This window comes from Pelodiscus sinensis, chromosome 4 (assembly GCF_049634645.1).
Source record: "Pelodiscus sinensis isolate JC-2024 chromosome 4, ASM4963464v1, whole genome shotgun sequence".
Classification (NCBI taxonomy): domain Eukaryota; kingdom Metazoa; phylum Chordata; order Testudines; family Trionychidae; genus Pelodiscus; species Pelodiscus sinensis.
In genome coordinates this window covers 120,629,862-120,653,029 of record NC_134714.1, presented here as the reverse complement: position 1 = coordinate 120,653,029, position 23,168 = coordinate 120,629,862, and the positions used below count along the sequence as shown (strand labels likewise).

The 23,168-nt window shown below is 46.8% G+C and overlaps 1 protein-coding gene across 3 annotated transcripts in view; it reads left to right on the top strand.

Annotated features, from left to right (window-relative positions):
* Window positions 1-23,168, top strand: part of EPS8L2 (EPS8 signaling adaptor L2) — a 112,957-nt gene that overhangs the window by 32,783 nt on the left and 57,006 nt on the right. Inside the window, exons 2-3 of one of the 3 annotated variants that reach the window (XM_006124875.4) lie at window positions 7,236-7,299; window positions 9,236-9,288. In XM_006124875.4, coding sequence (XP_006124937.2) covers window positions 7,256-7,299; window positions 9,236-9,288 — 97 coding nt within the window. In that variant the 5' untranslated portion in view covers window positions 7,236-7,255. Of the gene's footprint in view, window positions 1-7,235; window positions 7,300-9,232; window positions 9,289-23,168 lie in introns of all 3 variants that reach the window. The other 2 variants (XM_006124877.4, XM_006124878.4) reach the window with 2 other exon arrangements.

Below are 23,168 nucleotides of genomic sequence, written 5' to 3'. Positions count from 1 at the left end.
CCTGAACAGGAGCAGAATAGTATTTCTGCAAGAAGCACTGATTTCTTACAGTAGGAAGTCAGTGCTTTTGCGGAAATTCAAGTGGCCAGTGTAGACAGCTGGCAAGTTTTTCCAGAAAAGCGGCTGATTTTCCGGAAAAACTGGCCAGTCTAGACACAGCCGCTCAGTTCTTTCAACCTCTGCCGACAGTCCTGATGGCTAAATCTTCTCTCATTTTTCTTGTTCTCCTTTGGATTCTCTCCAATTTGTTCACATGTTTCTTAAAGCCTATTGCTCAAAACTGGACCCAGTGCATAAGCTGAGGCCTCCTCAGTGCTGAGCAGAGTGGGACACCTCCCGTGTCTGTCTTATATATGAAAATCCCGCCTACACATCTCAGGATGAGAGCTGCCTTTTAAGTAACAGAATCACACTGTTGACTCAGTGATCCACTATATCTTGGGCTGCATTAGTGGGAGCACTTGTAGCAGATCAAGGGAAGTGATTATTCCCCTGCTTTCGGCACTAGTGAGACCACATGTGGACTACTGTGTCCACTTTTGGGCCCCCACTACAGAAAAGATGTGGACCAGAGTCCAGTGGAGGGAAACAAAAATTATTAGGGGCTGGGGTGCATGATTTATGAGGAGAGACTAAGGGAACTAGGCTAATTTAGTCTACAGAAGAGGAAAGTGAGCAGGGATTTGATAGCTGCCTTCAGCTACCAGAAGAAGGGTTCCAAAGAGGAAGGAGCCAGGCTGTTCTCAGGGGTGACAGATGACAGAATGAGGAGCAATGGTCTCAAGTTACAGTGGGGGAGGTCTAGGTTGGATATTAGGAAAAACTGTTTAATTCGTCGGTGGTGAAGCGCTGGTATGAGTTACCTAGGGAGGTGGTGATATCTCCATCCTTAGAGGTTTTTAAATCCCAGCTTGACAAAGCCCAGGCTGGGTTGATTTAGTTGGGATTGCTCCTTCTTGAGCAGGCGGTCGGTCTAGAAGACCTCCTGAGGTCTCTTCCAACCCTATGATTCTATAACTGCTAGATCCTGCAGTACTGCTGCCTAGCTGCTTGTTTCCTATTTAGTTGCGGTGCATTTTATTTTTCCTTCCCACACGTAGTTGTCTTTATTGAATTTCATCTTGTTGATGTCAAACCAATTCTCCAGAGTATCAAGATTATTTTGAATTACAATCCTGTCCTCCAAAGTGCTTGCAATCCCTCCCATGTTGGTGGTTTCTGCAAATTTTGTAAGTGTACTGTCTCTATCCCCATCCCCAAAATTATTAATGAATAGCACTGGTCCCAAAGCAGACCCCTAGCTATGTCCTCTCAGTTTGACAGTGAATCATTGATAACTATTCTTCGAGTACAGTTTTGCAGCCAGTTGTGCACCTACCTTATAGTAATTTCATCCAGACCTCATCTTCCTAGTTTGCTTAAAGTATATTATGTGCCAAAAGCCTTGTTAAAGCCCAGCTATTCCACATCTATTGCTACTTTAAATACTTATTTAAACAAAGGCAAATTTCCTGCTGAGGGAGCTGAGAAAAGGAAGGCCCGGGGAGGAAACAACAGAAGCAAATAGTGGCAGAGACAAAGCGATCCTGTTACACATCCTATTACTAAATTTGCCTTTTGTTACTTTTTTAAAATGTGCACTCATAGCTCCCCATGAAATCTGAAGCAAACAACCACGCCCATTGGGAAGATGAAGAGAGAGATATGAGGAACTTTTTCATTAGGAAAGCATGAGTAAGAAGCAAAGTGAAAGCAAGTAGAACCCAGTGTGAGCTCTGGAGGCTGTTTCAGGACTGGAGGCTGTGGAGATGCCTCACTGATAGGAAAGATCCAAGGGCAAGGAGGGGAGGGGCTGCTCACAGTCTTTAGTTGCTCACATATTTTCATATTTACATTCAGAGTTGAACCAGTCTAACTGTAAAGTTATTTTAAACCTGCTTAATTTTATTTAAATTTGATTGATCACAATTTAGCTTAATAACACACCTACCCCCTAACTCTTGTACAGGATTTTACAGCTATAGAGTCGTTGATAAGGAATTGAGTTTAACTGATATAAGGCAGGTTTAAATTCAAATTCAGAGTTTCACACAGGAAGATTTTGCAGGGATTTAACTTAATCAACAAGAGATCACACCCTTAGTTAAATACAGACAAGCCCTACGGGTGAGAGGTATTAATGGCATAGTCACATGAAACTTCATCATAATGAAATCATTTCGGGGTGCGGGGTTTGTATGTGTGTGAGGAATCAAGCAAAGGTTAAATACTACTAACAATTAACAGTAATAATACTGCACTAAACGAGAGGGATGGAAGTACTGAAACATATGCTTGCTAGCTCCTTGGACTCTTTGGCTGTGTCTACACTGGCTGCTTGAATTTCTGCAAGAACACTGACTTCCTACTGTCTGAAATCAGTGCTTCTTGTGGAAATACTATGCTGCTCCCGTTCGGGCAAAAGTCCTTTTGCACAAAGTTTTTGCGCAAAAGGGCCAGTGTAGACAGCTCAGATTTGTTTTGCGCAAAAAAGCCCTGATTGCGAAAATGGCGATCGGGACTTTTTTGTGGAAAAGCGCGTCTAGATTGGCACGGACGCTTTTCTGCAAAAAGTACTTTTGCAGAAAAGCGTCCATGCCAATCTAGACGCTCTTTTCCGCAAATGCTTTTAATAGAAAACTTTTCCGTTAAAAGCATTTGCGGAAAATAATGCCAATCTAGACGTAGCCTTTGTGTGCTTGCTGTTTTGTGTTTCCTTTCAGACTGTGAGCTCACAGTGTGATGGCTATCTCCCAATCCATCTGCCTAGTACTGGGTCTATTGGCCCCTACTACCATATAAATAATTATGATAACAGGTAGATTCATAGGTTCCAAGGCCAGAAGGGAACCGTTTTCTTTGTAAGCTGAGTGCTTGTGTGGCTGCTCAGAAGTGATTCAAGTGCTGCCCAGCTGATTAGCAGTGTGCCCACAGCTCAGTTTGTTTCTATTTGTGGTGCGCATTTGTACAGGCTTTGGTGCACATAACATTTATTCCACACACAGATGGAAAAAAATCTGCACATCGATGGAAAAGATTAGGGGGAACATTGGAAGGGATCACTGTGATCATCTAGTTTGACCTCCTATATAATACAGGCATTCTCCTAACCGATTCCTAGAATGCATCTTTTAGAAAAACATCCCATCTTTATTTAAGAATGGGCAGTGATGGAAAAACCACTATGACCCTTGATAAACTGTTCCATTGGTTCATTACTCTCACCTTTAAAAACATACATCTTGTCTCTAATCTGAATTTGTCAAGTTTCAGCTTCTAGCCACGGGATGGTCTTTGCTACACTGAAGAGCCCATTCTCAAATATGTGTTCCCCGTGTAGATGTTACAGGCTGTGATCAAGCCACTCTTCATCGTCTCTTTGCTAAGCTAAATAGATTGAGCTCCTCAAGTCTGTCACTGTAAGACATGTTCTCCAATCCCCTAATCATTCCTGTGGCTCTTCTCCAAACTGCCTCCAATTTATCAGCACCCTTCTTGAGTTGTGGGCACCAGAACTGGAGATAATAACTCAGCAGCTGTCACACCAGTGCCAAATCCAAAACCCAAAATAACCTCTCTGCTCCTGCTAGAAATTACCCTGTTTACACATTTTAGGATCATATCAGTCCTTTTAGCCTCAGAGCTACGTCGGGAGCTTGTGCTCAGGTGATTATGTTACCTACGTAGATACAGGGAATCATCAACAACTAGTGAAGCCACTACCAGAGTGGAATGTGGCTCTATCTATATTAATTCACCAAATATGACACCAGCCCCCCAGTACATCTGCAGGGACTGACCCTCAGACCTTGGATCTAAAAATCAGGAGAACCCTACTGCGTAAGTGACAGGAGTTTGTGCAGTTTCTGAGAGGTGGTAGCACTCTCATTAGCCACTACAAGGAGAGAAAGGACCACTCTATATGAGTGCGGATTACAGCCACAAATACCCAGAGCATAGATAGGCACCTGGTGCGCTGTCACTGCTGCTTAGCACACTAGTCATTCATCTCACTGTCACCTCATGCTCCCCATGTCTGCATGCTGAATCCACCTGTTGTCTCTTCTCACACATTTAGACTGTAAGCTGTTTCAAGCAGAGATTTTTGTGTGTGTGTGTGTGTGTGTGTGTGTGTACGCACATGCACACACAATGGGACTCTGATTCCTTAGGCTGCCTTCCACTAGTTTCAGTGAGTGCTGGACCCGGCCCTTAGCATGTTCCACTCATTCTGCTGTAACTGAACTCTCTTACTAAAGCAGCTGTTGCAGCATGGCAGCAACTCACCTTTTAGAAAGTCAGGGGCATCCTTCTACTCTAGATAAATGAAGGGAATTTACATGCAACACTTCCATTGAAATACGAGCAGGGCTCATGCATGTGAATCCCATGGTTGGTCTATGAGGCCTACGCTGCCAAATCACTGCACTGTGACTTTCTGGCTCAGGGACGTGTAACCCCAAGTGCTGCAAGTTACAGTGCTGTAAAACGCCGGTGTAAACAGGCTCCGAGAGCTGGGAGTTATGCCCTCATGGAGAGGGTTTACATAGAGTACTGGTGCTGTGACTGCCCTGCTGTGCTGTTAAGTGTAGACAAAGCCTTCATATGCACATGGGACTTACAGCCAGGGGGGCTGACAGACTTGCCAGGCCCCTGGCCCAGGCTCGGTCCCTGAGTGGTAGAGGCAGGGCTGGGGCACCCAGCCTTCCGTGTCACCCAGACCACCACGCCCCTTGCCCATGCCAGCTCTTCAGCACCGCCCGGAGTGGTGGTAGCCAAGAGCCTGGGGCTCATTTGAATTGCTGGACCCCAGGCCAGTTGCCGCCTTTGCTCCCCCCTCCTGTCAGCTGGTTTGCTTACAGCTACAGAAGAGGGACTTTCTCTATGTGACGGATGTGGCATATTTCAAACAGCAAGTTTTCATGAGTGGCTCTTCCTTCCTGTGAGGCTCCTGCTAACGCGAGGCCATTACACAGAATACATTCTTTGACTATTCTCCTGGGTGCCAGGGCTTATTCCTCTGGTGCTCCTTTGTTATCAACTGTGAGGTAAAATCACTTCATTTTATGGCTTGTGCTGGTTCAATAGAATTCCACGCAGCTACTCTATGGGAGCTTGTATAAAGTACTGCCATCCCGCCACAATAATGGATTTGCTGATGGGGCAGCGTGTACCTCAGAAACCGGACACGGAGGCTGGAATCATTTGTATAGGGGGCGCGGAGAGCCCGAGAATCAATCTGTAAACTCTCCATATAATAGAAACTACTGTAAACCAGCACCCTCAGCAGCCCTAGCTCCAGCACCGATGAAGCCAGACAGGCTTTGATTGAATCCAACGCTGTAACGGGAGGGAAGAGGGAGGTAGCTCTCATAGCATTACGCTTTCTGACAGAGATTAAGTGCTAATGTTGTCAAGGTGACCCCTCTGTAAGTTACCTCTCCCATTAGAGCTTTCTGTTCTAGGATCCTGGAGGTAAACTGCCAACTCCCTGGGCCAAATTCTGCTCTCCTTTACGCCCAGGCAACACTTCAGAGAGGTGGTGTAAGTTGCAACCATAATATTATGGTTTAAGTGAAGAGAACACATCTGGGGTTTGTAGAGAATTGTCCATTCTCTTGCAGTCCTAAAGCGCTTCACAAAGAGATCTACCAGAGAAAGTAGCAGCCATTGTGAACTCAGTAGCAATTCACACACACACACACACACACACACACACACTCTGGAACTGGCTTTAAAAGACTTCATCTTCTACCTGGGCAGAGATGATCAGAGGGAAACATTGGGTTAATCTGTCATCTAAATGACGCACCTCTAACAGTGCAGCAGCCTTTAATGATACAGCCCTGCAATGCCAGCACCAAGTCATAAAACAACACAGAACAACTGAAAGCATTAGCTTCAGAGGAGTAGCCAAATTAGTCTGTAACTGGAAAAACATTAAAAAACAACAAATAGTCTAGCAGTACTTTAAAGACTAACAAAACATGTAGATGGTATCATGAGCTTTTGTGGGCACAAGCCACTTCTTCAGATGACTGGAGTATTAGAAATTCAGTTCCAAAAAAATGATAGGTTAGGAAAGGGAACTTGATTCCACAACGTGTGTGTGTGTGTGTGTGTGTGAAAGAGAGGAGGTTTTTATCAGCAATTAGGTTTGAGAAATATGCCTGGGTACACAACATTAAGTGTTTTATATAGGGAGCTCTAGCAATACAAACAGGTGTGGGGTGTGGAGAGGTCATGGAAGTACACTAGGTGCATCTAAATGCAATTCTTTGCACACACTATTGATTGTGGACTCAGAAGCTGAAGTCCCGGATGCTAAAGTCTGTTTATGAAGTGTGGTGCACACCCTGGCAAATACCATATATACTCGAGTATAAGCCGACCCGAATATAAGCCGAGGCACCTAATTTTACCACAAAGAACTGGGAAAAAATATTGACTCGAGTATAAGCCTAGGGTAGGAAATGGGGCAGCTACTGGTAAATGTAAAAAATGAAGATAGATACCAATAAAATTACATGAATATTTATTTCAAAGAAAAACAATAACCTAGCTCTGTAAGTGGAAAAGGGGGTCAACAAAAACAATATGGTATCAAAAATACTGTAACTCCCGCTCAAAGTCCTCCCGCCAATCCAATGAGCCCCTGAAGGGCCGCCTGCAAGAAAGCGCCCAGCGCCAGCACCAGTCACACACGGGAACAGACGCTCGGACACTTGGCCCAACCAGCTCAGCCCCCGCCCGGACTTTTCCCAGGCCAGAGCCCCTCTTGGCTGCTCCCCGAGCCTCCCTGCCGGCGGCCCCGGGGCGAGGCCGCTGGCTCCGAGCAGCACCTGCGGGCGCACCCGCAACCCAAGTGGCCGGCAGAGGCTCCGAGCGCCCCACGCAGCGACGGCCCCCGACACACGGAGCCCAGCCCGCTCCCGGCAGCGCCCCCCGCCCCGAGCGCCTCGGTTACCGGGGCCAGAGCTCCGGGCTCATGCGGCTGGACCCGGCCGGCGGCAGAGACGCGCTGAGCCCGCCCGCGAGCAGGAGGCTGACTCGAGTATAAGCCGAGGGGGGCATTTTTCAGCACAAAAAATGTGCTGAAAAACTTGGCTTATACTCAAGTATATACGGTATTTCATCAGGTCAAACAAAGTGGAACATGGAATGTGCTAATCACAACTCATCTGTTTCTGTTGCAGTTGAATGTCTTGACAGCAACATGAGTCTCAAAGGATCTGCCAGCAGCCAGCCTGGCTCTGCAAAGTAAGAAACTGAATGACAAAGTCTGGCTGAATGGCTTGTCCCCTGCCACCACAATCACTTTTCCTTCCATTCCTGGTTCTCTCTCCTTGAAGGCAAAATTCTGCTTTTTCCTGGTCACTGCCCTGGGTCTCCTCAGCGGGGGCCAGGGAAGTTTCCAGCTTGCCATGCCCCAGTGCAGTCTAAACCCAACATGCACAGGCCAGTGTGTATCAAGGCTTTGCCACACAGCGCCCTGTGATTTAATTGAGGCTCTAGAGGGCAGAGAAACCAATATCTGGATGCTCTGTTCCTATAGTCCCAGGATGTAGTCGGGTGCCCAAGATTTCTATGGGGCAGATTGTACTGAAAAAACTGCCCCCTCTCTCTCTGAAAGCTTCAGCCAACACTAGACAGCACAGGGAGCGTGTGGGATGTTCACTACACACCTCTGAGCTGCTGCCTGCCCCAGGAGGGGGAAACCAGGGCACATTTTACTATCATGGCAGGCCCCGTTGCTATAGTGCCTGCTGGCATCAGGCAATGGCTTTTCAGTGAACTTTGATACCTATTTCCCCTGCTGTGTGGCCTGTTGCTGTTTGAATCCTCTTTTCCCATCACTCCCTGAAATTCAGCCCCCTTCTGGTGTTACAGAAAACCCAAATAAATACCCAAGCTCTGCTACTTTCATGCAACACTCAAGTTCTCAGACCCCCATTCCTAGCCTTGGCAGAGTTTCTCCTGTGCTGCTTCCTCCCCGCCACAGGTCTCTTCCGCTACCTCCCCTCCCCAGGAGCTCTGGTAGCTTCCTTTAGGGGTCTCTCTGCGCCTTGCGGTCCTACCTCAGGGTCCTGACCTGCTCCCTGAATTGTGTCCTGCAGCCTGACTCCCGGAGGCTCTTTCCAGAGAATGGATTCTCCTTGCTCCTCTCTGGACTGAGGTCACAGCTCTGTTTAGGTTGTCCTCTCTCTGATCCCCTACAGCTGTGGGAATAGCTGTCTGGTCACATGCAAGGCTGAGCCCAGCTTGCCTTAAAGGGCCAGCCCACCTGTGACAAGGCCCTACAGACTAGAAGGGACCAGAGGATGCTGGGAGAATGGAGAGAGAAAAATGGGTGATGGTCAGTGGTGGAAGGTCATACCCCTGTTGTCTCAGGCAGAGGCTATGTCTGCACTAGGCAGCTTTTAGCGACCAGGCTACATTGACACAGTGCTGTCGCTAAAAGTCAGCACAGGTAAAGGCTGTTAGTCAGCACTTTTGCCCCCACAGGCGGCTTTCACTTTGTCAGCAGGAGAGTGTTTGGGGTGGAAGTTTTTTGTCACCAAAACTAAGTGTTTTTTGCAACAGAAGTCACATTGAGGTGTGGGTGCACTCATAGTTTTGTTACCAAAAGGCCGTTTTTGGCGACAAAGCTTGGTAGTGTAGACAAAGCCTTACACTTCCTGCTGCAAAACTCTTGTTATTTGGGGGGTGGGGTTAAGCACCCAGGAATGACAAAAGTGTTGTGGTTCAACTGCAAGTGCAGACAAAGCCAGAGAGGCCTCTGTCCTTTCTAGGTCTGTCCTGCCTGAAGGAGAAACCACTGGCCTACTCTTTGGAGGGAGTCAAACCTGGAGAAGGAGTAAATCAGATCCCCTCACAAAAATCAAAGCTCTCCCAACTGAGCATGCAAACATGATGTCATCCACACTTCCTGCCAGGCTTCCCAGCTTGTTGCATTCGGAGGTGTCACTGGAGATATGCTGCCCAGTCACTTAATACTCCTGCAGCTCCCCAGGCAAGGTGCTGAGAGCTACCTCACTTACCCATTACCACATACTGGTGTGAAAAGCCCGCAACTAGACCAGATCAATTGTTACCATCTGTGTTGCTCAAATGAATCACACAATGAATTCCGTAAAAGAAAAAAAAGTTGCGAGATTTGTTGTTTATTTGCTCCTTTTCTTTCTTTCCTCAGCAGCAGCCTCGGCAAAGCGGATGGTGCTTCACGAATGAGTGCAAAAGATTTATATGGTAAGTCACCCCCACGGATATGCTAGGCTGCTGATGAGATTTGCCTGAGTAAAGACTGCCAGGTTCAAACCGCTAGATGGGAAAGCTGAAAGCATCTTTATTGCATGGCTTCCTGTTTGTTTCTTATGGTGGGCCGGCGTGCAAGAGCGGAGTTTCGAGAGAACGGGAGAGCAGCAACCGTGCACACTAGGACATGGCTGGCTTTTCTTCCCGTTCTGAAGGGAGCGAGAGGAAAGTGCTTGGATTCCGTGATTTACTCCTCTGCCCCCTCCCTTCACCAGCCAGGAAAGGCATGCACAGAACGCAAGTACTTTCCCCACGCTCCCTTATTGTCAGGGGAACGGGATGAAAAGCAAGCCACGTCCCAATGTGCACGGCTCCGGCCTTCCCCTCCCGTTCTCTCGAAATTCCACCCTTGCCCCTGTGGGGCAGTTGTGAGATGAGCTGACGATGACATGTCACAGAGGGCTTTTCATTGTCCAATGAAGCATCCAGAAGCAGAGGCTATGGCAGACAGGACCCCAGACCAGATAAGTCATGGGTCGGTTCAATGCTGTTTCCTATACCTCTCCCTGCTGCGGTGCTGCGTGGCAGGAGACAGGCAGACATGTCTTCCTATAGATTATGCTTATGGCAAGTTTTCATCAGACCATGGCAGAAATGCACATGTCCTCTCTGCTTTAATGCTCACATTGCAACCTCTCGGCTAGGGGATGCCACTTCTATAACAAACTTGTGCAAACACAGACATATTTCCTCATGATCCTCAACTTTCTCTTATTGATTTAACCTAGACAACCAGGGTCTTAAAAGTGCCCATCTAATAAAAGACTTTTTGGAAGCAGGTTAATGATTTACATCTTAATTGCTCAGTATAGCCCTGAAAGGTCAATGCCCCCTGAATCTGTCAAGAGAGAGTTTATAAGGGATCATTTTTGAAATGATAAGAAGAGCTTCAGATGAAGCTTCAGATGGACTTAGGAGACAGACTTGTTGAGAGTGTCTGGGTAAGGTTAAAAGGAATTGAAAAAAAGGGTGATGTCATGGTAGGGGGTCTATTACAGACCACCTAACCAGGAAGAAGAGGTGGATGAGGCGTTTTTAAACAACTAACAAAATAATCCATAGCACGGGACTTGGTGGTAATGAGGGACTTCCAACTATCCAGATATGTGTTGAGAAAATAATACACCAGGGCACAGATTATCCAACAAGTTCCTGAAATGTAATAGAGACCATTTTTTATCCCAGAAAGTGGAGAAAGCTACTATGCAGGGAAGCTGTTCTAGATTTGATTTTAAGAAACAGGAAGGAACTGATTGAGAATTTCACCCAAGCTGCCTTCAAAGTGGAAGGCAGCTTGGGTGAAAATGGTCATGAAATCATAGAGTTCATGATTCTAAGGAATGGTAGAAGGGAGAACAGCAAACTAGAGATTGTCCCTGTAAAGTGACTGGTCACAGGTAGCGTGCCTGGGATATTTGCTGCTGTGAAGTGACCCTCAGTTGCAGACCAGTTGCCTGGAGATTTGTCATTATAAAGTGATCTCAGCCTGAGATAGTGTCACTGTGAGTGACCCTATTGGCTGAAAGGCTGAGCACTTAGCTTAGCAGATAAAGTATTGAACAAAGTAATCATTAATAATTTAGGGTATGTTTAGGCTGCATCCCTCTGTCGGCAGAGGGATGCAGATTAGGCAGGTCGACACTGCAAATGAGGCAGGGATTTAAATATCCTGTGCCTAATTTGCATAAAAATGGCCACTGTGTTTTGCCGACTCAACACGTTGTCAGCAAAGAGTGGCAGTCTAGAGGGGGATCTATCAAGAAAGAAAGCTTCTTTGCATCACCAGGCATCCGGCATGCTCTAGCGAATCTGGCCCTGAGTCTGCCCCTCGTGTGTGAACAGTGTACTGTCAGCATCTCCTTTGGAGTCACAACAGTCAAATGAACAATCCCTCACCCAGTGTGAATGGGTTGCTCTCAGCTTTCTTCCAGATCATCATGGGTACAGTGTCATCATCCTTAAAAAAAAAACACAGGCTCTTCTTTGCTCACTTCTGGAAGGGTCTCTGGCTGCCTTTATAGAAAGCACCCTGGCTGCCAGACAGTAAGGCAGAGCGACAGGTAGCTATCATGTTTCTGCCTTATTCAACGTACAGCAGCCAGCTGAATAAATGTTAATGTGCACCATGAATAAATAAAGCTGCTTCTCTGCTTACTGGCTTCTGTTCTGAACCTAGTTGAAAGGACATTGGGGGAAATCCATTGTATTCTGGGCAAGCCCAAGAGAAAGGCTGGGAAGGAAGTACTTTTAAATAATTAGTAGTTTATACAGCAGGCTTATTGCTGTCTTTGTGGTTGCATTTAGTCCACAGACTCCTACTGGCCTAAACTTTTTTCAAGGCTGAATAAATAATACTGTACTCCTAGCAGGGTTAGCCACTGAACCCAGGTAGTGGGAGGAAAAGGGACCGATCCTAAGATAATTGACGCTAAAGGGTGGTCTTCCTATTCACTTCAGCGGGCTTAGAATCAGGCTGTAAGAGAAGGCTAGTCCCTGTCTCTGCTCCTTCCACCCATGTTCCTCCCCAGCCACCTGCCCAGAGGAGCCCTGAGCCAGCCACACCACCGCGCCTCCCCAGAGCCCAAGCCACTCCTAGCATCTTGGACTCTCTTTGGAGGAAACTTTTTTGCGACACCTCCTGCAGATTCCAGGGCAGCTGAGGACGTGGCATTTGTTACTCAGCTTCCTGGGGTCATCAGGCGCCTCCACCGCCTCAGAACCTGCAGGGGGCGTAATAAAACAACCCCCATGCTCACATATCCCTGCAAGCAAGGATACCCATCGCCATGGTGACTAACACCAGACACGTGTCTATGCCTTCCCGGTTGTGTGTAGGCCGGACCAATCTACTGGTCCCTATGGAAGAACTAAGAGTAGCTCCGGCAAGCTGGAAGCTCCGGCCTACCTCCACCATGAGAAGCTGCTGTGCTGTCTTGTCAGGGCGCCCAAGCTCTGCCAGTGCTGAGCACTTGGCCTGTGGCAGATGAACCAGCCTGGTGAAGCGGGTGCCTGAGGAGTGACAGCCTGGCAGCCGGGATCACTTGACACCAAATGCAGTTTGTAACTGAAGAAAGGCTTCTGGGCTGTAACAGGACACCGGGCACTCTGGGCCCAGTCGTTCCCCCCCGGCTTCGGCAAATGCCACCATCTGCTTGGAGGTGCCTTGCTTAAGGCACAGGTTGATGTGCTGTAGCCAGGAGACGGTTAACAGTGGCAGACTGCACCCAGTGTATGTGACCCACCGGCTGCACCGTCTCCATGGAGAAGTGCTGAGGGGGGGACCTCTGGCACGAAAGAGACCTCTTGTCCTCATTAGCTGAGCGGAATTGTACTATAGGTCAAAGATTACATTACAACCCGACCAATGACAGCCCGATCCCCAGTTACAGAGTCCAGCGCAACGCTGGTTTCATTATCCAACAGCCAGAGGTCTTTGGGAGACTTGGGCTCAGTATATGAGCCTGGCGTGTAGTTGCATGGGCCTGGAGCACTGCACAGAGAAGTACAAAGTGCCAGAGAAGTGGCAGTGACTGGTACAAAAAAGCAGAACAAAAAAGTTTAATGGAATCATCAAGAGCGTGACTTTGCAACTGGCTGCCCCCATACCCATGTAGAGCCCAGACGTCCGCTTGCATGGACCAGCTGTCAGGATCAGGGATCTACTGAATAACTAATCCTATATTGAGTGTATATATATTGAGAGTGTCTATACTGCAATTGGAGCATGGCTGCTGCACAGGTAGATATACCTGCTTCAGCACAGTCTAGCAGTGCGAGAACATACCCATAGTCCTCGGTGTGCTCATATAACCCATGCTGCTGCACGTCCACGGCTGTTTTTAGCTCTGGTAGTCTACCCATGCTGCAATCTCACTCTGGATTGCAGTGTAGACGTATTCTTTGTATCTTCTGAGAATATATCGTGTACTTTCCTCAGGGCAGGGTTTGTCTCTTTACTTGCTTTCATGTTGTCAAATGATCGAAAATAATGACATCAATTCCAGCTCTGTTATAAATGTGGGGTGGGGACACGTATCAGTGTTCAACCGGTGGAAATGAACAAACAGGCCATAAAAGAAATGCTATTTTCTAACTTTGAAGAGAGGCTGATAAAGAGCAGTGTAAATGAAAATAAAGGCCCAGTTGATCTTCAGCTGATATAAATGGGCACAGATCCACTGACAGCCATGGTGTTACATGCATTCACACCAGCTGAGCTCCAAAAAGCACAACACTCTACAGATTGCCTTGGGACTGTCTTCTTCATAAAGCTAGGTAGAAAATAGCCATTAATTATTGACTACTTAGCGTGCTGGACAACAACAAGAAGGCTACGTCTACACTGGCCCCTAAAAACGGAAAAGGGATGCAAATCAGGTAAGTCAGCATAGGGAAATCCGCGGGGGATTTAAATATCCCCCGCGGATTTAAATAAACATGTCCGCCGCTTTTTTTCCGGCTTGGGGAAAAGCCGGAAAAAAGCGTCTAGACTGGCCCGATCCTCTGGAATAAAGCCCTTTTCCGGATGATCTCTTATTCCTGCTTCTTCAGGTAGGAATAAGAGATCCTCCGGAATAGGGCTTTATTCCGGAGGATCGGGCCAGTCTAGACGTTTTTTTCCGGCTTTTCCCCAAGCTGGAAAAAAAGCGGCGGACATGTTTATTTAAATCTGCGGGGGATATTTAAATCCCCCGTGGATTTCCCTATGCTGACTTACCTGATTTGCATCTCTTTTCCGTTTTTAGGGGCCAGTGTAGACGTAGCCGAAGAGTGATTATTCAGCATTAGTTACTGGTTATCTCCTGTTCAGAACCATGGGCTTGTTCATTATTTCAGCTGAGCGACATGTGATAGTCACATGAATATAAATGGATACATTGTGACTGCAAACATGGAATATTTCCTTCCCCTCCAGAAAATTCCACATCTTTCATCCTGGGTTAAAATGTGTAGCTAAGGTCTATACTGTAAGACTATTCCAAGAGCACTGATTCAATACACAGAGCTCAACCAACAATTTCACTTAGTGGATTTAGGCCAGGATTCAGGAAAATGCCTAAGCATAAGTAATAAGGCTGTTCCTGTTCAGGATATAACCCACACATGCACTGCTTGAACTTAAGTCCATTCTGAAATGTAAATCACATGCTTATTAAGCCCTGTCTTGAATCGGGATGCTTTCTTGAATCAGGGCCTTAATTTGACTCCAGATTTTGGGGACAAAAGCAGAACTCTGTCCCACAGACCATCAAAGAAGAGACTTTGATAAGTTAGTTATTCACATTAACAAGAAATTCTCCCCATCCCACAAAATGAACGCAGCACTCATAAAAGTCCACTGGCCATTAAGATGCTTGTAGACTTAACCTAATTCCTCACTCCATCTCATTTGTCTCCTTGGGCCCCTTCTTTCTTCATTATTTGCCCTAAATGTTGATGGGTGGGGGGATATCAGTGAAACGCAGGCTTAAGTTTGCTTCCAATAGGTATGAGGAAAAAAGAAAAGCACGCCTCTTTGTGATCGTACACTTACCAGAGAATGTGTACACTCCCTGCTCAGCAGTCTGTCTAGTGGATAGAGCACTGGAAAGTGATTCAGTTTGCCTTTCTATCACTGGACTTGGGCAAGTCACTTAACCTTTCTGTGTGTCTGTTTCCCCATCCACAAAAAAGTCTATAATAAGAAAATATCGATATCCATAGAGGTGACTATCAAGATTCATTAACCCAGCTGAGAAGACGAGGGGTGGAAGTTCTATGGACAATAAATCCCAGAACAAGAAGTCAGTCTATGCACTGCTACATACTTTTGTCATCATTGTTAACAACAACTGGCCTGCAATTCAGGATACAGTGACTGCACAAACTGCCAGCAGAGGTTCTCCATTGAAATGCTCATTTAAAAGGAGTGATTCAATGGTCCAGAAAAAAATAATAGTCGCTTCCTTAGAGGGAAAGAATTGTGTTCTAATTCCATTGCTGTCTATGAGCATCATGATTGGTCAGTCGAATTGACTTGCTAGGAGTTGGCTGCCTTCACGTGACTCCTTTGAGCTAAGATTGTCTCACATGTAACACCACAACTAAGTTACATCACAGGATATTGTAAATATTTGTCCCAGAATCTGGCCACTCTGAATACAGGGGCTGCTTTGTGATGTGCCCCCTGGGGTGCAAGGCAACCCCATGGGGATGGGGAAGCAGGGCCCTGGGGCTTACCTTCTCACTGGCAAGCACAACTGACTTGCAGCATGTGGCCACAGGTGTGTAGCCAGGGGCATGATCTCCTGGAGGCACAGTGCCTTGGGATCCTGAATCTCCAGCTGAGGCAGAGCCAGTCCATGCTACCCTCCTCCACGGGGCAGTGGCTAAAAGCTACAATCTGGTCCTTAACGTCTGGGAAGTGCTTTGAGTCCGTGGGGCACAGGCATAATGAAAGTAACAGCATTGTCTCGTGTGGTTCCCTGCCCTATCGTTATGGTTGATCTAGATAGATTTCTGACTTCATATGCATCTCTCCCACCCAGTGCCTAAAGTCCCTAGTCGATAAGATGCTGCTCATGTTCCTGAATATTTTCAGTTTCGCTATGATAATTTCTGCCTACCCCAGTAAGAACAATACCCATGAGGGAGAATGCTGTACTTATCAGGATTGACACAGCATCCTCCCTCCTCCTGGCCATGCAGTTTCTACCTCCAGCTCTGAGCAGCGGTCCCATGGCTAATGCACTGGTCTGGGAACCAGGAGACCAGGGATGCATTTCACCAACCTGTTTGTACCTACAGCGTCTGCTCCCCTCCAAGGCAGGCAGCTTTCTGCTCTGATCAGCATTCTGAGTCCTGTATTGCCTGGCCAAGTCACTTCCATTCTCCGTGCTTCCGTTTCCCTCCCGTCCTTTATTTGTCGTGTCTGTTTAGACTGCAGACAGCTTCAAGGCAAGGGTGGTCTCTCACTGCATCTCTGTGCAGTGCTTGGCACAATGGGACTCCCATCTCATTTGGGGATGCCAGGTTGAGGCTTTACTGGCAGCCTTTTGAAGCCACTTAAACTTTCCCAGTGCCTCGGCTGCTGTGTGTATATGCCCCTCGCTGCACCCCGAGAAAGTTGGCTGATCTGGTTTCATGGAGCTGTGCCACTGGAATGTCTGAGGCACGCTAATTCCATCTGTCCCCGCTGGCCTTCAATGCCTACATTGTTCATATGCCATGGCTGTTTCTCTCTTTTCCTACCTCCAATCCCAGATTCACATTGCCCCTTGCGTTCCCCCGCTGCAGTGTAGCTTTTCTCTTACTGGCATCCTTTCATCTTAGAGCCTCACCCTTCCCTCTTTCCCTAGGCCACCCAGAAATAGAGCTTTTTGGAAGAGGAGGGCAGCATCCTTTGGGCAGTAAATCTAGCTGATTATCAGCAGCGGTGAACCTCAGTGTGTGTAGACTCAGTTCTTCATGAGATCCCTCTCCTGTCATCCATTTCCAGACAAACAGAGGCTAGGAACACCATTTCTACCCATCCTAGCTAATAGCCATTGATGGACATAACCTCCATGAATGTATCTAGCTCTTTTATAAACCCTGTTAAAGTCCTAGTCTTCACAACCTCCTCTGGCAAGGAGTTCCATAGGTTGACTGTGCACTGCGTGAAGAAAAACTTCCTTTTGGTTTGTTTTAAACCTGCTACCTATTCATTTCATTTGGTGACCCCTAGCTCTTATATTGTGGGAATAAGTAAATAACTTTTCCTTATTCACTTTTTCCATACCAGTCATGATTTTATAGACCTCTGTCATTTCCCCCTTTAGTCTCCTCTTTTCTAAGATGAAAAGTCCAAGTCTTTTTAATCTCTCTTCATATGGCACCCGTTCCAAACCCCTCATCATTTGTGTTGCCCTTCTCTGAACCTTTTCCAATGCCAATTTCAGCTCCAGAAGGCTTGGATAGGCATCCAAAATCCATGGTCACCAGGATACCCCATTATTTGAGTGAGAGAAGCACAGTCCGCACCTAGGGACAGACAGGGCACAAGAAGACAGCCTCTGTCCCAGAGAATCATGTGAAGCAGCAGAATAGCTGCTGTGAGGAAAGGGTGTGGGAAATAATTGGAGAATTCAGATAGCAATACAGGGCTCTGAATGCTGATAGGAACAGACTCTGGTCCCAGATGCTCAGTGGACACAAAGTTTGACCCAAGTTCTCCTTATGTTAACAGAGAAAGCACAACACAGTCTAGGACAGGCGTGGGCAATAATTTTTACAGGGGGCCACTTAATTTTGGTAAATAGTCATGGGCTGGGTCCACCCCTGGAAAGGGCAGGGCTTGGGCCAGAAGGGGTGGAGCTAGGGAATAGCCTCCCTGCTGAGTTGTCTGAGGCCAGAGGCTTTGAATTAAAAACACAGCAAAGGGCTCGCAGCTCCCAGCTCTGCTGCTCTCCCGTTGCCTGGCAGCCACCTGGCATTGCTTGCAGCTCTTCAAAGGGCTCGTGTCTCCACCAGTTCACCACTGGGAATGGTGAGCCATTTAAATAGGATCCTGCTGCCTGAACCACTGCCTGGAAATTCAGTGGCCCGGGCAGCAGGCTATAAATAGAAAGCAGACAGATGCAGTCCACAGGCTGGAACAAAGTATTAGATGGGCTGGTTCTAGCCCCTGGGATGCATCTTGCCCAGCCCTGGTCTAGGACAAAAAAGTGCTTTGTGCTTCCCAGCTAAGGATAACACGGCAGACCAAGGATTATTTTTCTCACTGGGTTGATTATTCTCTAATAATTATTTGCCTACACTTGGCTTCTTGTCCCCAGGCATGGGATGCTACTGTACACATTGCCCTCCAACTTCGCATGCCGTGACAAGTTAGAGACAGACATTCAGTGTTATTGATAGAAGAAGCCCTTGCACAATCAGAAGGTTGCCTGTGTTTTTATTTGCTCTCAGAGAGTGGGTTATGTTTGCAGATAATAAAAAAGGACTATGAACCCTTGAAATTGTTCTGGTGGTAAATATGAAGCACGAGGAGCAGGAATTGAGTTATGCAACCAACTAGTGGCTGCGGACCTGCTGTCTATAACATGGGCCAATGTGGTTATGGAACTTTCACACATTTGGGTGTCATCCAAAATGCACTGCGGTTGACATGGGAGTCTTCCCATTGATTTCCAGTGAGTTTTGGCACCAGCCCTTCATCACCAACTAACAGTGATCATTTCATCAGGCTTAGATTAGAAATATTAAAATGAAGTTATTTTACTAATCAAGTAGTCAATAGAATTATTATTGCCAACTTGATTAGTCAATAGGGAAAGGCAGCTGGCTCAGTCATGGCTTGCGCCAGGATCAAATCCTGCTGCAACTCTGAAATTGAAAAGGTAGTAGGAAGGAGCTGGCAACCTGCTCCCCCGCCCACGGCTCCTATTTCATTTTAAATTGCAGAGTTGCAGTGGGGTTTGATTCCAGCATGAGCTGGAACTGAGCCGGGCTGCCTGCCCTGCTGGCAGCAGCTCCTGTCTGCCTGGGGGTACCAACTCCCTGCTGGGACCCACGCGGACAGCGACTGATGTGGGAGCAGTTTCCCTACCCCCCTGCACAGTCAGCAGCACTGGGGGCAGGCCAAGCGGCACCGTAGAGATGGTGCTGGGTGTTCATCCATGAACATCCTTTTGGAGTCAACGGAGGTGTTGGAACATACCTGGTTCCTGCCTGATTGATAATTGTTCCTATTGCAATAACATCCAGACTGGCTCCGAGTGTGATCAGAGCCCTCTTATGCCAGATGTTGTATCATACACTGGAAGAGAGCTCTCTGCCCCATAGAGTTTAAAGATTAAGCAGACAAATGGTGGGAGAACAGAAGTCTTATTATCCCTACTTTCCCAATGGGGGAAAGCTTTGGTAATTTGCCCCAGGTTACACAGAAACTCTGTGGCTGAGCTGGGAATTGAAGCACAACCCAGTCTGGTGTGTTAACCAGATGACCACCAATGCTTCCTCTAAGCTTTTCCATCCACCTGCAGATTTTTTCCATCCATGTGCGGAATAAATGCCTATGCGCACTATGGCAGGTGCAAATGTGCACCACCAGAAACAAAAAACTTAGCTGTGGGCGCTCCGCTAATCAGCTGGGCGGCATTTGAATTTCTCCTTGGTGGCCACACAAGCACACAGCTTATGGTGAACACTGACAACCATCCTTCCTCTCCTGCATTTTTGTCTGGATACTGCAGCTGGTATGAGAGACAGGAAGCATGCAATAAAAAGGATGGATCAAATTCTTCTCTCATACTGATGTAAGTCCATTGACTTGGGGAGTTACTCTGGATTTACGCCAGTGTAATGGGAGCAGACGTTAGATGACAACGTTAGATGATTGTGTATACAAGGATGATACCTTGTATACACAAACTCTCTGGCCAGAGTGAGTGGTTACATTTTTACAGCCAAGTTATAACTTTCTGAAAAAGGTGTATATTGAACAAGGTGACAGAACTTGGCACCAAAGCTATTTTTACTTTCTGGGCCTACCCTATAGCCACACTCCTCCTAGAGTCATGCATGAATTTATGTATTTCTTAATTTGTAAGTCCTTTAATTCACCTATGTTAAGTTGAATTTAATATTTTCCTTTCCAGCCAAGCTGGAGGGCATTATCTTTGCAAGGTCAGCATGGGTTCTAGTTCTGATTACTAGGGTGAGGTTCACTTTGCTATCTCTAATGTGGTCTGATTTTCTTCCAAAGTCTTATGTGTTCCTTGGTTCTAATACAAAATAGCCAGCGCACCATGGAAGTGATGTTTACCCATTGGCGAGGTGCTGAAAACAGTTTACACTATGGATCTGGTACACTATGGATCTGCCAGTTTACACTATGGCTCTGGTACATGTCACACTTCTGAATCCTGACAGGACAACACACCCTTACGAGTATATTTCTGTCTTACATGGTAGGCTGATGGTCACAAACCAACCAATTAGTTAATTCTACTAACAGTCCAGCTTTCCCCTGTATAAAAGTAAGCAGTTTGAGGACACAGTTGTGCAAAACAGCAGCCCAGGAAACACTAATGAGAAAGTCGCTGGCTTCAAAACATGTGTCTGTACAGGAAGTTGTACTGGTTTAGCCCAAAAGTGCAAATTTAAAACCATCATAGTCAAACCAGTGTAAGGGCCTGTGTGGATCTATGTCGGTTCAAGAGATGCTTAGTTCGGCTCAGCATGAGTTGACTGAGGACAAGTTTAAACTAAATGAAAATCAGAGTATCCACACAGAGGGTTGCATCAGTTTCTCTCTATTGATTTAACCCCCTTTTCCCCATATTAAACTGATGCACCTTTCCTATGTAAACAAGGCCTGTGATGGTAAGACTATTAGGTTACGTCTAAACTACATGGCTCCGTCAACGGAGCCATGTAGATTTGTTTGTTCGGCAAAGGGAAATGAAGCCGCGATTTAAATAATCGCGGCTTCATTTAAATTTAAATGTCTGCCCCGCTCCGCTGATCAGCTGTTTATCGGTAGATCAGGGCAGTCTGGACGCTCCCCTGTCGACATGAAAGCCCTTTATCGACCTCCCTGATAAACCTCATTCTACGAGGCATAATGGGGAGGTCGATAAAGGGCTTTCAGGTTGGCGCGGGAGTGTCAGACTAGTGCGCTGAGCCGACAAACAGCTGATCAGCTGTTTGTCGGCTCAGCGCGGCAGCCGTTTAAATTTAAATGAAGCCGCAATTATTTAAATCACGGCTTCATTTCCCTCTGCCGATCAGCCTAATCTACATGGCTCCATTGACGGAGCCATGTAGTTTAGACACACCCTTACAGTCTATTGCTGACTGGTTGGTTCTGGGATGAAATAGGGTATGGCTACACTACCCTCCTAGTTCGAACTAGGAGGGTAATGTAGGCATACCGCACTTGCAAATGAAGCCCGGGATTTGAATTTCCCGGGCTTCATTTGCATAAGCGGGGAGCCGCCATTTTTAAAACCCCGCTGGTTCGAACCCCGTGCAGCGCGGCTACACGGGGCTCGAACTAGGTAGTTCGAACTAGGATTCCTATTCGAGGTTCCACGAGGTGTACTGGTAGTTCGGAATAGGAATCCTAGTTCGAACTACCTAGTTCGAGCCCCGTGTAGCCGCGCTGCACGGGGTTCGAACCAGCGGGGTTTTAAAAATGGCGGCTCCCCGCTTATGCAAATGAAGCCCGGGAAATTCAAATCCCGGGCTTCATTTGCAAGTGTGGTATGCCTACATTACCCTCCTAGTTCGAACTAGGAGGGTAGTGTAGATATACCCATAGATATTAAGTGCTCAAAAAGAATGCCCCAAATGGGACTTTAGCAATTGTACTAACATTTCGGCATCCTCCTCATTCATAGACTCATAGGAGAGTGTGGTTGGAAGAGACCTCAGGAAGTCACCTAGTCCAACTCCCTGTTCAAGGCAGGATCAACCCCAACTAAATCTTTCCAGCCAGGGCTTTGTCAAGCCTGGCCTTAAACCTCTCCCTAGGCAACCCATTCCAGTGCTTCCCCACTCTCCTTGTGAAGTAGTTTGTTCTAATATCCTAATATCACTAAGTGTGTCTGTTTTCAGGCAGATTAATTATGCTTTAAGGTTAGGAGGGGTTGGGCAGGATCAGCAAGAAGGTAGAAGGGGATCCAGGAGGAGGAGGGGTAAATAGAAGCCTACGGTAATGTATCAGACAAAAGTACATACATCACACACCCAAATTCAATCCCTGGGCAGCAACTAAAGGACAGTGTTGGTTTTAAAAGATCCTCACTTGAATGACATCTCAGGACAACATCTCATAACAAGGTTGTCCTAGTTCAATGGAGTTTAAAGATTACACAAACATACCTCCCAGGAGAATCAACAAAAGGAGCTGGTAAAGTTTGGTTTTCTCTTCATTTTATTTTTGCTGCTACTTGTGAGCAGAGCAGAGGAGTGGAGGCTACCGTACGGATTAGATAGCAGAAGAGGCCCCCTGGAATTGTTTGGCACATTCATACATGATCAAAGTGACAATGAAGAAAATCCTCTCTTAGGAGAAGTGAACCTGATCAGCAATCCATCCCTGCTGGACATGCAGGCAGAGGCCGGGTCTACACTGGCGGAGAAAATCGATGCAAGATATGCAACTCCAGCTATGTGAATTGCATAGCTGGAGTCAACGTACCTTCCATCAATTTTCTGGGGCAGCCCCACAGTGGGAGGTCAATGGGAGAAATGTTCCCATTGACTTTCCTTACTTCTTGCAATAGCAAGGAATACCACCTTCAATGGGGGCACCCTCAGTGTTCAGGGATGGTACTTGGTCCTGCCTTGAGGGCAGGGGACTGGACTCGATGACCTCTCAAGGTCCTTTCCAGCTCTATGAGATAAATAAATAAATGGAGATCTACCTATTTACTTAATAATTTAGTGGGTCTTTACTAGACTTGCTAAATTGAACCCCCAAAGATTGATTGCTGGAGCTTCGATCTTTGGTAAGTGGAGATAAGGCCAGAGAGGTGGAGCTAGTCCTAGATCAGAAGTGCCGCCCTGATCAGGAAAAAGAACCTGATGCAAAACTAACTGAAGACCTGGGAAAGCTCAGCCACTGAGTGCAGCGGACTTTGGGTGGGTCCCTATTTGTATAGTAATCAGGTGGCATAAGTGAAGGAAAGAGAGAGAATAGAAGAGTTTGTGGTCTCACCAAAGCCTTAGAATTTTTCAAGTTGTTCTACAAGTTTCTCAAAATATTTCAAACTTTGTTAGGAAGGGTGAGGCAATTCACTGGCTTTGCCTCACTTCCCAAATACACAAACCCTTCAGAGAATTGG